At 37.4% G+C, this 15,556-nt stretch overlaps 1 protein-coding gene across 2 annotated transcripts; it reads left to right on the plus strand.

Moving 5' to 3' along the window:
- Positions 1 to 1,131: 1,131 nt before the first annotated feature.
- Positions 1,132 to 10,701, plus strand: zbtb34 (zinc finger and BTB domain containing 34). 2 transcript variants are annotated; one of them, XM_038287589.1, is made up of 2 exons: positions 1,132 to 1,399; positions 8,854 to 10,701. In XM_038287589.1, exons 1-2 carry the CDS (start codon positions 1,373 to 1,375, stop codon positions 10,411 to 10,413), a joined length of 1,587 nt encoding a protein of 528 aa, XP_038143517.1. In that variant the 5' UTR covers positions 1,132 to 1,372; the 3' UTR covers positions 10,414 to 10,701. The 2 variants fall into 2 exon arrangements, with proteins under 2 accessions (XP_038143517.1, XP_038143518.1); XM_038287590.1 differs by having other exon boundaries at positions 1,132 to 1,317.
- Positions 10,702 to 15,556: the final 4,855 nt, after the last annotated feature.

Below are 15,556 nucleotides of genomic sequence, written 5' to 3' on the forward strand. Positions count from 1 at the left end.
GCATTGTATCAGGAAATAATGATATTATTGTGAAACATGGCAACGTTTATGTTGCTTACTGTTAACCTGTATTGAATTCACTAGTCTCTTGCTTTTCTATTTTCAAAGTTTTCCAAGAATTTACCAGTAGCTTCAGTGTCTTGGTGACTGACGTCTACATTAAGCATGGAGATTGAGGATGTTAAGGTTCAAGCAAAGGCCCTAATATTTTACTGATATGCAGTATAAATGCTTGGAGCCTAAAATATAGTACATTAACCTAGTAGGGATTGAATTATTGTAATATTTTGCAAAGACTTTTTTTGCAGAAAATCATTTTTCAATTAAGTCTCTATTTTATGTTTTATTCTTTTTATTAATGTCTTATTTAGTATTCTATTTTTTATTAATAACTCAAATGAAATAGTTTTAAATTTCAAACATTACTGTAATTATATGAGTTCAATTTGGTGTCTTATGAAATTGCTGCTATTGTCTCCATTAAATATTTCCATTACAAATGTATATTGTATGACGTGTATTACTGAGTGTTTCATCAGATTGTACTCTGGCGCCCCTTTGTGGAAGAGAAATGAAGTGCAAATGTTTCTATATGTCCTTTTTTCAAGAGCCCTGTTGCAAAGGAAATGTATTTAAACCAACAAAATAGTCAAAGACATCGTTTTTCTTCTTTTAATAGTAAAAATAAACGAACATTTTTACTTAGATGTGAATAAGAAATAATTATGATTTTACATTATGATAATATCATTATATCACTGCTAATATTAATTGTATATAATTATTATTACTTCCTTATGTGAGTAAAACACTTTGCCTCTTAGACAAGCCTCAAACTTAGATGGGTACCAGGTTATATAATCTGTTATAATTCAAGTTACCATGTTATACATGTTAACTTTTTTTTGGAAAATGTCATAGTTTTAAAAAGTGGACAAATACTTTACAATGTAAGAAAAATATCAATATATATAAAAATTTATATTAAAATAATCGGTCAAATAACTTTAAGAAACAGGCAATTTGCTGCGTTTTATTCATCTCCTGTACGTGCACGTCCCCATCCCGTCATACATAAAGAACATAATATGTCATCATATAACACTGACACGAGCAAGGGAGGGGCTGCTCTGCTGCAACATAGATTAGATAGAATGAATGCAACGGGCGTAAAGAAGACTTCCTGTTAATGCAAACATCGCAGCAGCAACTGCCTGACACATCTGGACTTGGAAAAAGGGGGGGGGGAGGCCTGGCTGTAGTGTTAGCGAGCTGCTGAGGGGAATGGACAGCATCTAAATGCCAACCTGCAAGACGGTGAGTGTGGCGGACTGCGTCTTTGGCATGGACTGCTGATCGTAGTGTGATTGTAATGTCGACGCGTCGGTTCCCTTTCAGTGTAAGTAATAGCCAAATCATTCCCTACAACCGCACGCTAGCTGCTATCTACTAGCAAGCATTAGCTTGTAGTGAAAGCTTGGCTCTGGAATGAGAGCGGCTAATAGGCTACGGCTAAATGTTAGCATTAAGCTAAATAGCATCGTAGCTGTGTGAAATCCTCGATAGACTTTGTAACTTTATTAAACCAAAATGGCTCGATATTTATATTTTATAATATTGAGTTATAGCTCATAAATGATACTTGAAGAATAAAAATATTTGTATTTGTTTAAGCATTTCGGTTATCCATGAAACATGACCATTGGCTAGCTAGTGTAGCTAGTTAGTCATTGCTAATTTGACTCTGAATGAGCAGCTTGTAGCGCTCAGTGGGTCGGTTCAAAGTAGTTAAGTGGCATTAACTTTTATTTAAACCTGTGGTTGAAGTGGGAGATGATTAGGAGTCGGTTTTAAAGGAAAAAATCTCGATGTGATGATGAAGCTAGCGCAAACGGCTAGCGGCTGTGCTATTTAGATCCACCATCCAAACCCCCTCCCTTCATCATTAACTACTTTACATCAAAGTTTTAAACTTGTTTCTTATGTGTCTAAAAAGGCGACACGTTTAGAGATTCGTCTGTAATATATAATTGTACGTTTTCGTGGAATAGCATCAACGTGCTAAGGTTGATGGAAGCATTATTACACCAAAAGAAGTGAGTTTTTCACATGTACGTAGAAATACTGTTTAAATGAACGTCTCAGTACAATTATGAAAGCGCTGCGTATAGATCACAAGTGTGAGAAACATCTCTGGGTTTCCTAGGGTGCGATGTGGGATGGCAGATATGTCAGAACATTTTGTTACAATTTGTTCTAAGAAAGTGAGATATGTTAGGACAGGACAAAGTGCAGGGACATTGCAAAAGCATATTATTCTCACTTAGCCTACGTTCACCCAAGTCATCAGTGGCAGTCTTCACTACCTTATACAGATCTTACAATCATAGAATAGTTAGAGAAATTCTGGTGTTAAAGCAGCAAAAACATTATCATCGTTCTAATCTTGATTGAATTAGAATATCCCTGAAATAAGATGTTATTACTTGACATTTCCAACTGTTACCATAATTAGTCCCACAAAGACATGCTTGATTTGATTGTTGCTGCCAAAATAGATGCAGTGTTTACAACTGCTTTGTGGTCTTGAACCAACACATTATTTTGTTATAAGATCTCTGTTCTGGTGTGGTGATGGTTGGATTGTATTGATTCTCATTTGGTTTCTGTTTTTATTAATTCATCGGGTCCATTAAAAAGCTGTTATTGTGTAGTGCAACTTTATAAAGATGTTAGAAGTAACAAGCAGGATTCGTTTTTGTAGTAGTAGCCTTGGTAAGGTTGCCTCTAGCCCATGATCTTGTGATATTTGTTACATATTTATTGATGTACCATAAACATTAGATCTCATGTTTGAAAGATGTCCATTTTCCTCTTTATTGACCATACCAAAAAAGTGGACTTTGTTTTCTAACTTTGAATATGTTTCGCTTCCCATCCAGGAAGCTTTTTCTATTCAAAATTTTTAAATTAGTGTTGAGTTCCAAGCTTTATAGAGTAACCCAACAAAGTCTTGTTTTGGATTAGAAAGCATGCAAATTGAACCGAAAGAACAGGTCCACTCCTCTTTATTGATTCTTAAAGACAATCGGTGTATCTAAATCTAGAAAATCAGATTTTTGTTTTAAAACTTCAGTTCATCACTATTTTCTTTCCATGCATCCATCAAATCTGTTTGGGTGATGCAGAGAAAAAAAAACACCCTAATTTTGAATGTGTGTGTAAACTTGAAATGAGGACATTTCTTTAGTGTAGTCATACATATATTATATATCAACTGGCTTCTGTGCATTGTTCTCCTTTGTTCATTGTAGTCTTGCTGTTTCCTAGATCTAAACTGCAGTTGGTCATGTGTCCATTTCTGTTTTAAGGATGTTATATCAAATTTATAATATCAAACTATAACTTTAGCCACTCCATTGATACTTTGAGTTAAAAGTTAACTTATTATCTAAATAAGACTTTGCTCACTTTTTGAGAATTTATTAGTAATATTTAGTTTTTTTAAAGAAGCCAAAGATGGCATCAAGTGTTTTAAGATCCTTTTTTTTTTCTATTTTCTGGTTAACATGTAATTAGCCTGAAATGAAAAATTTGTCTTATTGTTTCGTTTCCAGTGAAAGAACCCACCCATTGAATATGAAATCATCATGGCTTTGTGTGGTCTCATTTTCACATTGGTGAAATGATGCACATATTACTCTCCCTTCAGTCCTTTCACGGTCTGGTCTATTTTTATATCGTCGCTTTAGTATCCGTTTTAAATTGTTCTCCGTTCTTTGCTTGTTAAGCAGTTCTGGCCCAGGCCTGGTGTGGCCCACAAACCGTTTTTCAAAGTAGGCAAATGCTGCCTGCTGATGTTGAAGAAAGCATTAACAGCTTGCCTGCTGGCTCCCCCCCCCCCCCCCCCCCCCCCCTTCTACTGAAATGACAAACTTTTTAATAAATGGTCTGTATACACCAACATAGCAGCAGCATTCAGCCCATGCTCTAACAAGAAATATATGAGCTGCATTAGCTTAGCTTGCATAGTTTCGAGTCGAGGCAAAGCATGTGATCCTCACGCATCATGTACATTTCAGCTGCTGAGCATGTATTCTTTGGCTGCTCTTCTACTTTGCCCTATCCAGTTTACATGGCATTCTGTGTGTGCATGAGTATGAGTTTTTTATTCATCTAACAGAAGTGAAAGTCAGCCATCTTCCTATATATATATTTCTTAGTTTTAGTTTTAAAGTAACCCTCCCTTTCTGATGAGAAGACCTTGAGGTTTGTTAGACAGATATCTCGGTAAGCTTTCATGATTGAAGTGTTTACATCCTCTGCGTGCTGCTGGTACACACGTTGGAGAGGATGATGTTTAATATCCTGGTCAGTTGGGAAATGTGGGGCAGTCAAGAGGATAAGAGAGAGAAGTTAAAGCTAGACATTTACTGCAGCTGAAAGAGGTAGTTCATCAGTTTTAAACAAAGGTTCCATCTAAGGTTGTCCATGAGCTTTTAATACAGCATTATTTGCAATTAACAACTCATTCTTGCCGTTGTGATTTAATGTAAGTGCGGATTAGCTGTCCCTGAAAGCTGAAGCAAACTGCTTGTCCTAGATGGGCCTAAACTGATGCAAAACTACTTTCTAGATTTCCAAAGTCTCATATTTGTTACGTTGTATTTTATGAACCTTTAGACTATTATGATTATTCTACCAGATGGCTATTTAGCAGTGATTGTAAACAAAGGAAATGGCAATAAGAGGTGTTCCTCAATGATCTTCCTGTTTGAGACATGGACGGAGAACAGAGCAGCGCATTTCTAATCTAAATTAACTGAGAAAAAATAGAGGCTGTCAAGCCAAAAATCAATAGATGTCTGATTCCATGGTAGTTTATACTATATATATATATTTTTTTTGGTTTTGTGATGTAGTTAATGAGTTTTTTCTTCATGGGAATATTCTTGAAGAACCACGTCCAGTAACCATTTCTCTATAACTTTACTTCCAATGCAGATATACCGACTGTTTTAGTTCAAAGCATGGCAAAATCTGCTGTAACATTTTTAAAATTAATGTGTTTTGAAATGGAGGATAATGCCAAAACTGTCAGGTCAGCTTCAGCCTCTTGGACTGGCTTATTTGTCTTCGTATTAAATGGATACGCCTAGAGAGTTCTCTTGTGTAATTATGTATGAAATTACTGAAGTTTCGTTTTGAGGCAGTTACTTATCTGTTCTGGATCTCACGCCTAACTACATACCACTTTTTTTCCCTTTTTTTTCTCTCTCTCATACACCTAAAGTCAAGGAAAGTGATACATGAAGAGCCCTAAGGTAAATTATTTGGTTTTGGTTCTAAAAGGCTGTATCTTGTTAACAATTTTATGAGCCACTTGAATAAAAAAAAAAAAATAGTTTTTATCAGTTAATCTTTTTATATATATATATATATATATATATATATATATATATATATATATATATATATATATATATATATATATATATATATATATATATAGAGAGAGAGAGAGAGAGAGAGAGAGAGATAAATATATAAATATGCCCTAGATTTTCAAGAAACCAGTTATACTTATCTGTTAAATTAAACGTTAAGCTTTTTAGTACATGTTTGTGTCATGGGTGGTAGGCTTTGGGAAGATTATCACGTGTGCATTTACCCTGGTTGTTGTAAATACTTTTCTTTGCAAGACTTCTGAAGAACAGTTGGTGTGTTCCAACCTTCCAAGCAAAACCAGATTTTCCGCTTTCCCTGCCAAACGCTATATGTACAGTACACCTTATACGGCCTGGCTCCAATGATTGTTAACGTTTCACTACAGTCACAGACGGGTAGACTTTGTACAGGCTTTTGCGTAAGCTTTATCTGCTTTCCCATCAGTTACCTTTTAAGGTGTGACTATTCACCCAAGAGTTTTCCTTTTAGCACTTAAACCTCTCATTTGAAACCTTTGGAAAGTGATTATTCGCACCTTTTAGGCTTAACTTTATAACCACCTGCCTAATAGTGTCTTGATTCCTTTTGCCAGGTAAAGTCCCCCTGATTCGAGATGTTATCATCTACACTAGACTGAAGGGTGACATGATTATATATATATATATGTAAATTCTAGATTTGCGCTGTTTAGGGTCGCTCTACGCTCCAGTAGCTCTGCTAGCTTGGTGCTGATGTTTATTTTTAAGAGAACATTAATTTCCCTGCTTTTAGGTTACTTTCTTTTTTTGGATGTTTTTTGCCTCTGGTTTTTGAATGCTGTGAAACTGGAATAATTAACATTTAATTATAATTTCTTTAGCTGAAATTATACTTAGAACTACTTCCGCAAGTACTAGCTGAATTGAAAAGAAGCCGCCAAGGATAGAATTAAGGGCAGATTATACTTCTGCAACCGCACACATCAAATGTCGCTTGGGTCCGGTGGCGAACCAGTTTTGCTGGTATGCTTCTGCACCATCGGTCTGGAATTTCCAAAACAACAATGGTGCATATGCACAGTCCCGGATATGGAGCTAGAGTTTCTAGACATCGAAGAGGAACAGGTTCTGTTAATGGAGTTGTAAAAAAGAGCGAATAACCTTTCGCCGTAGTTGTCCATTGTAGTTGTTCCTCGGTTTTTAAAAATGGCGCACCCCGCCACCGAATCGAGAGGGACGACCACACCGACAGCCAGAAAGGCATAACAAGGACCAATCACAACTGCTTTTTGTCAGCGCGATTCCGCTTGAGGTCTGTGCGGGTTTGCGACCCTCTGTAGTCAGGATTTTTTGAGGTGCGCAATGACGGTTGCAGAACTTCTGTGTGGGGGGTGTGGCCATGCACAGAGACAGATTTGATGAGAGAAGAAAAAGAAATTAAGTCCATCTCTTCTATCAGTCTTTGTGGGCAATATGAGATCTTCAAAAAACAAGTTAGAAGAACTCTAAGCCCTAACAAGGACCCAACAAAAGTACACTTGCATCATTATGTGTTTTACTGAAACGTGGCTGTGAAATCATATCTTGGAATCCAGCATCACTGGTACGTTTTCTAACCATACCAGTAGACTGAGTTCTAGGGAAGATTAGAAAATTCAAAGGTGTTGGCGACTGGAGAAGCAACTGTGAAGCCGTCTACAAGAACGGAAAGGACAGTCTGTACTTCCTTAAGAAGCTTAGGTCCTTCGGTGTTTGCAAGACAGACCGCTACAGAAGATCGTTCCTGAACAATTGGTTTAAAAAAAGAAAAAAAAAAAGAAAGAAAGAAAATATGAGTTACTGCAACATTTAATTTCCCCTTGGTATTAATAAAGTATTTTTAAATTTAATATTCACCAACAACTATAAAACAGATTTTTGAAGTTGCTGGAGTTGTTGATCCAGGAAGTCCAGGTTGTTGCAGACTTGAAAACTTGGCCTGGATCCATTTTATACCGTTTCTGCACAACGCAGCCGCGTTACAAAAAAAAAAGTGAAACCCTGTGTATTCTGTTTTTAAAGTGTAATGGTATCAGTCATACTAGGGATTTCAGATAACTTAAAGCTATTGCAAGAGTCACTTAAGTTTTCACCAGCTGCTTGGAACATAAAGTAAACCAGCTCTGCCTCATCAATTGCTGCAATTTGTTGCTCAGCCGGGCCAAAGAGTGGTTTTTATTTTTCTGCACTTTCTGTTGCTAGCAAGATAGAAATATTGTGCCATTTTTAAATAATTACTGCAAAAAACATAAAGACACTTTAGTAATTAGAAAATGTCCACTCATCATGGTTCATTTGAAAGTCTGTTTTTTGATTTAAGATTTAAATTGTGTTATGGTTGCCACCCTAGAAGGTAACCTTTTCATATTTGCGTATAAACGCAGAACACAAATGGCAAAAGGAGTGACATGCTGCACAGCAATGCATTTCAAAACACGCCAATTTGTGTGGGTGTTCATTCTCAGTTTTTCCTTTAAGCTTGAATCACTTTCCAATCAGCATCTGAAAGGTTTTTGCCAGGTCGAACCTTCTACTGAATATGTTTCTTATTGATATCTAATGTATTATCAAGGTGCGAGGATGTCAACACAACCCCCTGCATTTTTATTTGAATCGACTAGGCCTGGGTGATTAATCCAATTTGCTCTTAATGATTTACTTTTCTGATTACATCTGGAGTTTTGGTTTTCACCATTGACCCCTTAAGTTTCCATAGCAAATACTAATATATCATCATCACTCTTTGTTCTTAATGATTAATCATATCTGAGAAACACGCTCACTGTGATGCCACTAGGTGCATTTAGTTCGTTATATTTTCATTGTTTGTTTTGAAAAATGATTGCTTAAAAGCATGTTTTCAAATTGTGTTTCACAGATCACATTTGCTTCACTTCAAGCCCATAATAACTGCTTGCTCTTGACCAATAAAAATGTTGTTGCTGTTATTAATACAGAACAATTGAAAACTGTAGTTGCTCATCACAGCAAAGGAAAGCCCACCCCAGACGTAACATCAATAAAAAAATTATTGGAAAGTGTTTTTTTAAAAATAGGAGAAAAGAAAAAAGTAGATTGACTTTTTTTTTCTTCAAAGTTTCATTTTATGATTACATTTTTTTTCTTATTCTTAAAATTTCCACTTATAAATTTAAATTCTCGGTTGCTGCAATAATGAAACATGTACTCCACTTTTGAAACTGTCTTTAAGCTTACCTATTTATCCTGCTTTTTACATATAGACCTCGGAAGCAGAAATATAATATTTTCTCTTCCCCTTCATCTCACATTGGTTATAACATCCTGTCTAACCTCTCTCTCTGCATGAATACACAAAGCAGCTGTAAGCGTAGAATATTAAAACAAGCTTTGTTTTCTTTCTTTTCAGGCTGTCGACAAGCTGGAGAAACATATCCAAGAGATGGACGACGGCAGCTACATCGAGTTTGATGTGCCGGAGTTCAGTAACACGGTTCTGACCCAACTCAACGAGCTGCGGCTTCAAGGAAAGCTCTGTGACATCATTGTTCATATTCAGGGTCAGCCGTTTCGAGCTCACAAGGCCGTCCTGGCGGCCAGTTCACCCTACTTTCGTGACCACTCGGCCCTCAACACCATGAGTGGCCTTTCCATTTCAGTCATTAAAAGCCCCGAGGTTTTTGAGCAGCTCCTTGCGTTCTGCTACACGGGTCACATGTCTCTCCAGCTCAAGGATATTATTAGTTTTCTCACAGCGGCCAGCTTTTTGCAGATGCAGGCAATCATCGACAAATGCACCCAAATCCTGGAGAGCATCCATTCCAAGATCAGCCTCCCAGTTAGTGCCGGTAGTCCAGATAAGGAAAGCTCACAGATCAGTCGCAATGGTGTCAATGACAGCAACCTGTTCATAAACCCTACCCAGATCTCCCCCCCTTATTACCCCCGACACAGCCAGGGGGCCAGCGAAGCTCGGTCGGAGCAGGCAGGTAAAGGCCCGGGACGCGTGCGGCAGCAAGAAGAGGGGCAATCGGATCGCGGCAGTAGTGACGGCGTGTCAGAGCACGACGCAGCCATGGAGGGAGACGCCGAACAAGTAGAACTAATCGGCAAAGATGGGCAAGTCACAGACGTGCATATAAAAGTGGAGAAAAACGACAGGCCGTCGTACTCTGATAGTTCCTCGGCTGGCGACGATGGATACCACACAGAGTTTGTGGATGGAGAACAGATTGTCGCTGTTACTGTGGGTTCCTACGGTCCCGTAATCCAGCCTGCCACCTATTCTTACTCAGGGCTGTCCTCCTCCTGCTTTGTCAACCTCAGTAACTCCAGTCCTTCTCGCTCCATCCTTAGCAGCTTCAGAGGCGGGAGAGCCAGATCAAAGCGCCCAGTGGCTATCCCCGCAGGAGTTCTAAGTCAAATGAAACCCAACTCGGATGATGCTGAATCCGCCGTCGGGTCTGCAGGGTTGGAAAACGATGTGCGAGAGCGCAGCCTTCGGAGCCAGTGGTACCCTTACAACGAAAGACTCATTTGCATCTACTGTGGAAAGACCTTCAATCAGAAAGGGAGTCTTGATCGCCACATGCGTCTGCATATGGGAATTACCCCCTTTGTTTGTAAATTCTGTGGCAAGAAATACACCAGGAAAGACCAGCTGGAGTACCACATCCGTGGCCACACAGACAACAAGCCCTTCCACTGTCAGATCTGCGGTAAATGCTTCCCATTTCAGGGCACCCTTAACCAACACCTGCGGAAGAAGCACATGGGAGCATCGGAGGTTAGCAATCATCTGGACTCCCCAGAGAGAACCGAGGATAGCTTAGGTCAAAAGGATCACGGGGATGCGCCGGAGGGGATGGCGTATGAGGCGCAGTATGCAGAAGAGGCACCAGCCAATGATATTGACGTGAGTTCCAAATGCAGTCCGGAGGAGGCTCAAGCATCCAGATGTGATTTTTAAGGTCCTGCTTCAGGTTCAGGAAGCTTTAAGAAATGATTAGTTAAACTCAGCTTAAAGGACTCAATTTTTTTCTGGAATCCCTCTGCTACAGACCTTTCTTGATACAAGCGTTTCTGTCAGTTTTTTTTTGTAAAATCCATGCGGAGAATGAGTGAAAGAAAGTGGATGCTTTATAATAGAAATTGTTTCAAGCAAAGGGAGTCACAACGTACTATTTTTGCGGTGGTCCCAATAATCACGACCTCCAGTTGATTGCTCTTTTTATCTTTCCATGTTTTTTTAAGAAAAGAAAAAAAATATTTACAGAGTTATATAGGCATGTTGCAATAATTGATAATGTGAAAGCTCTGGTAAGATGCTTGTCATATCACCTTTTTACCTGACCCGTTTTTGCACATGTGGCCACTGGAGGTCACTGACTCACAAGGAATGATTTTTCTGCCAGTGCAAAGCTTCGTGTGACATATCCGTTTAATACCTCATTTTGCAACTACATACTCATAACAGACAGTATTTTAACTTAAATGAAACTCACCGGGTTCTACCTCATAGCCAAGAACCTATCCAGCACAGACGTGTTCACAGTTTAAAATCCGTTTTTTGCTTTTGTGTACAGTTTATCTTCTTGCCAAAACGCTGTAACACTTATTCTTTTTACACAAAGCCTTGATACTAGGATGGGAAATATTCCTTGCTGATTGTATGGACTGGGGACAAGGTCCTTGTCAATTGTCTATGGTCAGCCAGGTTAAAATTAAGATCCAGAAGGTGCTATGTTAGGAGTGCATTAAATTTGCTAGCTTACATGTTTTCCTTTGGCAAAATGTTGAGGATAAATTTAGAAAATGGCCCTGTTATGATTTCAAGATACATGTTATTGTCTGAGTTTTAAAACACATCATTACTTGAAGTCTCATTTAGTTGGTCCAGGTGTTGCTTTTAGATACTTTCGTCCATGTGATGGGTGAATCATGTCCACAAAGTATACCTCTTTACCCTGTAGGCAAATTTACAATGGATTAGCATATGTGTATTTGTTTTATGAAGGGGAAGGCTTCCATGTGATTCTCAATAGTAGTTGCTGTTAACTAAGCGCCACCTAGGGAGCGACTTGGAACAATATGCAAAAACGAATGAACAAAGGAATCTCAGCCATTGCCTCAAGGTTTATATTCCGTCATCTAGAAAAGCAAATTTTTGTTTGTTTTTATCTTTTTTTCTTTTTTGGTTGTAAACCCAATTAGGAGTGTGTTCCTTTGAGTCTTTTTATCATGGATGTCGCAAAGCTGAATTACCGTGAAATGATTAAGGTTTAAAAACAAATGTTTTTTTTTTTTTTTTTTTAAGTATTGCTTCACTCTGCAGAATTAGGTCGCTTCTTAGTGCTACCCTAGATATTAAATAAGCAGAGCGTTGTTGGTCATTCTTAATGCATATTCGGAAAATGACTTTGGTTGGAGAAAAGTAGAAAAACTTTATTGACACTCAGCAATCTTATAAATTCTATTGGCTAAAGGTCTTGCTTGTGGCATGACTTTTTTTTATCTTATATTCATTGTGTTATTTGGGATTAGGGAAGGTTTTTTTTTTAAATATATATATATATATATATATATATATATATATATATAAGGCACTGAAAGTGCAAGACTAATTGTTTGCAAGTTGTAAACTTAGCCGGGTGGTTGTCTTTGTGCTACTCTGCTCTTTTATTTGCCATCCAGCTGTTAAATGCCTTTGTGTGTGTGTGTTTTTTCAAAGAGCACCTACTATATACTTTTATTTTTCTCCTATCTGGGCCGTGTTGAATTTTTGCCAAGGAATTAATAATTGATTATATTATAGTTTTCTTTCATATTGTTTCCTTAATTATTGTGTTTGGTGAAAGATTCTGCATAAAATTACTTAAGTACTTTTTTTTTTTTTTGGTTTCTCTTCTGAATGTGCTTCTGTCATCTTGACTCTTTTATCAGATACAGTAGCAACACCAAACTGTGGGGAAATTCTGCTTAGATCATGGCTCGCTTTTTCTTTCCCTCTGTGTACGAATCAACAACAAACTCTTTTACTCATCCCAAGCAGTTTGTCAGCCTATAAATGTTTACTAAGTAAAAGTTTATATCTTTCAAAAGCTGACTGCTGCTGCTTTGTCAGCTGATCCGACTTTAGAAAAATAAGTTGTAGAATCGTTACCACTCATTTGGACTACAAGAAAAACATCCATACTTTTTCGGAAACTGTCAGATTAATTTCTTGAGTGATGAAAATTAATCTTGTGCCAAGAAGTAACACCAAAGACTGATAGGTGATTTTTAGAGTCAGTTTTGATTATACTGCTAATTTAATACTAAATAATGTAGAATTAGTTGATTGCTACTTGCAAGTTTGGTTTCTCAGCTTGTTACAATCAGTTGTGTAAAATTTAAAGAACATTTTAAATAGTAAGGTAACTAATGTTATATTTTAAGCCATAAAGAAGTTAAGTATATAAAAAAAAGTTGTCTAATAGGTTTCATAAATATTAAGTCTGCAAAATCAAAAGAGAGGGAGCAGAGTGGCATCTTTAACCTCGTGCCTTGCCACAAGCTTTATATCAAAGTCAATGCTGGCACTTAGAATATGCCTCTTTTATTTTGAAACTATTTTTAAAAAGTCAAACACTTGAGAACATGAAATAGCTCGGCCAAAAAAAAAAAAAAACACAGCGTCTTTTTTAAGTATTAACACCCCATCGTTTGGATACCCAGCAACCATATTTGTTGTATTTTATTGGGATTTTTTGCTGTAGAAAAAAACGCAAATTGTTGCATAATTGTGAAGTGGAAGGAAATATTTACAAATTTAACATTTTCAAACCTGAAACATCTTTGAACAAACTGCGTTTGCTGCAGTAAGACTAGACACTTATGTGTCAATGTTTTCTTTGTTTTTATTTGTACGATTATTAGCAAAATAGGTTAATTTCCATATTTTTCTTACCAAATTTTGATTTGTCCCTGTATTAAAGTTTCAGATAAAAAAAATGACACAATGCTAGCTTTTATTTCAGGCACCCCCTCTGGGAAGTGACCTTATTTTCAATTTAATCTAATCTGTGAAAATGCTTCTTAAAAATATAAGTTTTCACAGCAAACAATGAAAATGTAACAAATTAAATGTCTGCAGCTGAAGGTATTAAACAGTTTATTATTTATCAATAGACATTTAAAAAGTGATGAACTGATCTCGCTGAGCTCTAAAAGCCCAAGAACTGCAAAAAAAAAAAAACAGACTTTCCAAAAATTATAATCTTCCTAAACCGACCCATTAGCAGAGGCAGCTGGACTTTAACACCTATCCAACAGCTCTGTTGGCCTAAACAGATGTGCTATAAAAAATCTCCAAGATCTTCACAGAACAGCTGGATCTTTATGGAGATAGAGCTCTTGGGAAGAAGTGTGTCACCATTTCCAAAATTGTATTTTAGTAAAGTATAAACATTCTTTATTTTCTTCCTACTTCACAATTTTGCATTACTTTGTTTTAATTATTACTTAACGAAACCCATCGGATTTACACATATGATTGTAATGTGGTCAAATGCTCAAGGGGTGTGAATACTTTATCGAGGCTGTGTAGAGGGGTTTTCAAGAATGAGCTGGACCTAATTTGGTTGTTTGTTCTCGGCTCAGCTAAGTCCGGTCTCTAATTTTCACCTAGTCTTCGTTTGGCATGGGGCTGGGCCACAGATCCGGCGTAGCAGGACATTACAATCAAACAAGGCCGACTTGTTTCCAAGACACGTTGCTACGTTCAACGACTGTACTCGACAATCTTGAGTTATGTACTGTATTTGAAGCGTTTCAGCGAAGGAAGGTGATGCATGAAAAAGTAAACCGTATGCTTCCTTTTTGTTCTCTTGGAGCAGGAAACTGCCTGAATATTCAGCAGATTATTAATGGATCTTTGTGCAGGAAGCCTATCCTCATATATTGTAGCCAAATTGCACGTTGCTCAACCAGAACATTATATGAAAGTGCTAACTGATAGATTTAACTTAAGTTTATTGTAATTGTTTCATTGATTGTGCACTTATAATTGTCAAAACTACATACCAGTTCCACCTGGGAAGTCTACTTTATCTTGTTATTTACATTAAAGGAACTCCATAATAGTTCCCACAGTTATTTTGGTAAGTAGGTCGGGATCTTCTTCCCTTAAGTGGTGCTTTTAAGCTTATTAAATTGTGTATTCATAATTGGTGAATGGAGGCAGAGTTGTTTTAAAGGCTTTTAATTAAACTATAGATACTTCTTAGATAGTACACACTCAGAACCAACTGAACTTGAAACACACAAATTAGCCTTTTAGTCAAGTTTTATTTCCACCTATTTGAGTTAAATGGGAGATTCAAGTTGGGCCACAAGTAATCAAAAGGAAGTGTTTACAAGGAAGGCTGTCGGACTACTTCTTTTTCGAATTGCAGCTCATTCCTTTTCTAATACACTCACTTCAGGTAGTTGACAAACACTGATACAGGCTTAAAGAAATCACAAGTCTTCCATAGCTTTTCTGTCAGTTTCTGTCCACTGTGTATTTTTTGAAAGAAAAGCAATAACCTTTTTGTTTTCTGAGAGGGAAACTGGCGTTTTGGGATCATCAAACCTATTAAAATGTTGGCCTGTCACGTCAGCGAGCGGTTGAGCTGAAGTAGGACCAGAACAATTTCATATTGCTTTATTTTTTTTTAAAATATATTTTATAATACTTTGGACAGCTTGACTTAAGATATTTGATCGAAAATGTGTTGTTTCCTCAGAGAAGTTTGAAACGCTCAGTAGTCGGTAGGCTACAATAGCGAACCTTTGCGCTCAGCGGCACTCTTCAGAGCCGCACGTCCAGCTGAGTGAAACAATGAAAGGGATTTTTGGGCTGTTTCACCACTGTTAAGAGAGCGGGCAATCTGTTGACATGTTGAGGTTCACCGATCTCTTATGGCTCCTCTGGATTCAAAACTAGTTGCAGGAATCCCTACACTTGCACTAGAAAGTGTCCAGCCACCTTGTTTCTGTTGACAAGGCATAAAACAAACAACCTCGAACTCAGGGTATGTTTTGCTAAAAGTAGTGTCCTTGGACACTGAGCTAGATTCCATAGTCGAAAT

This window comes from Cyprinodon tularosa, unplaced genomic scaffold (genome assembly GCF_016077235.1).
Source record: "Cyprinodon tularosa strain WSP-4 unplaced genomic scaffold, ASM1607723v1 ctg240, whole genome shotgun sequence".
In the NCBI taxonomy this organism is placed as follows: Eukaryota; Metazoa; Chordata; class Actinopteri; order Cyprinodontiformes; family Cyprinodontidae; genus Cyprinodon; species Cyprinodon tularosa.

What these genes read in the sequence shown, in the direction of transcription:
- zbtb34 (XM_038287589.1), top strand. Translation starts at nt 1,373, where the DNA reads ATGTCGACGCGTCGGTTCCCTTTCAGT. An exon ending in CGCGTCGGTTCCCTTTCAGT is followed by an intron (nt 1,400 to 8,853) that starts GTAAGTAATAGC and finishes CTTTCTTTTCAG; the next exon opens with GCTGTCGACAAGCTGGAGAA.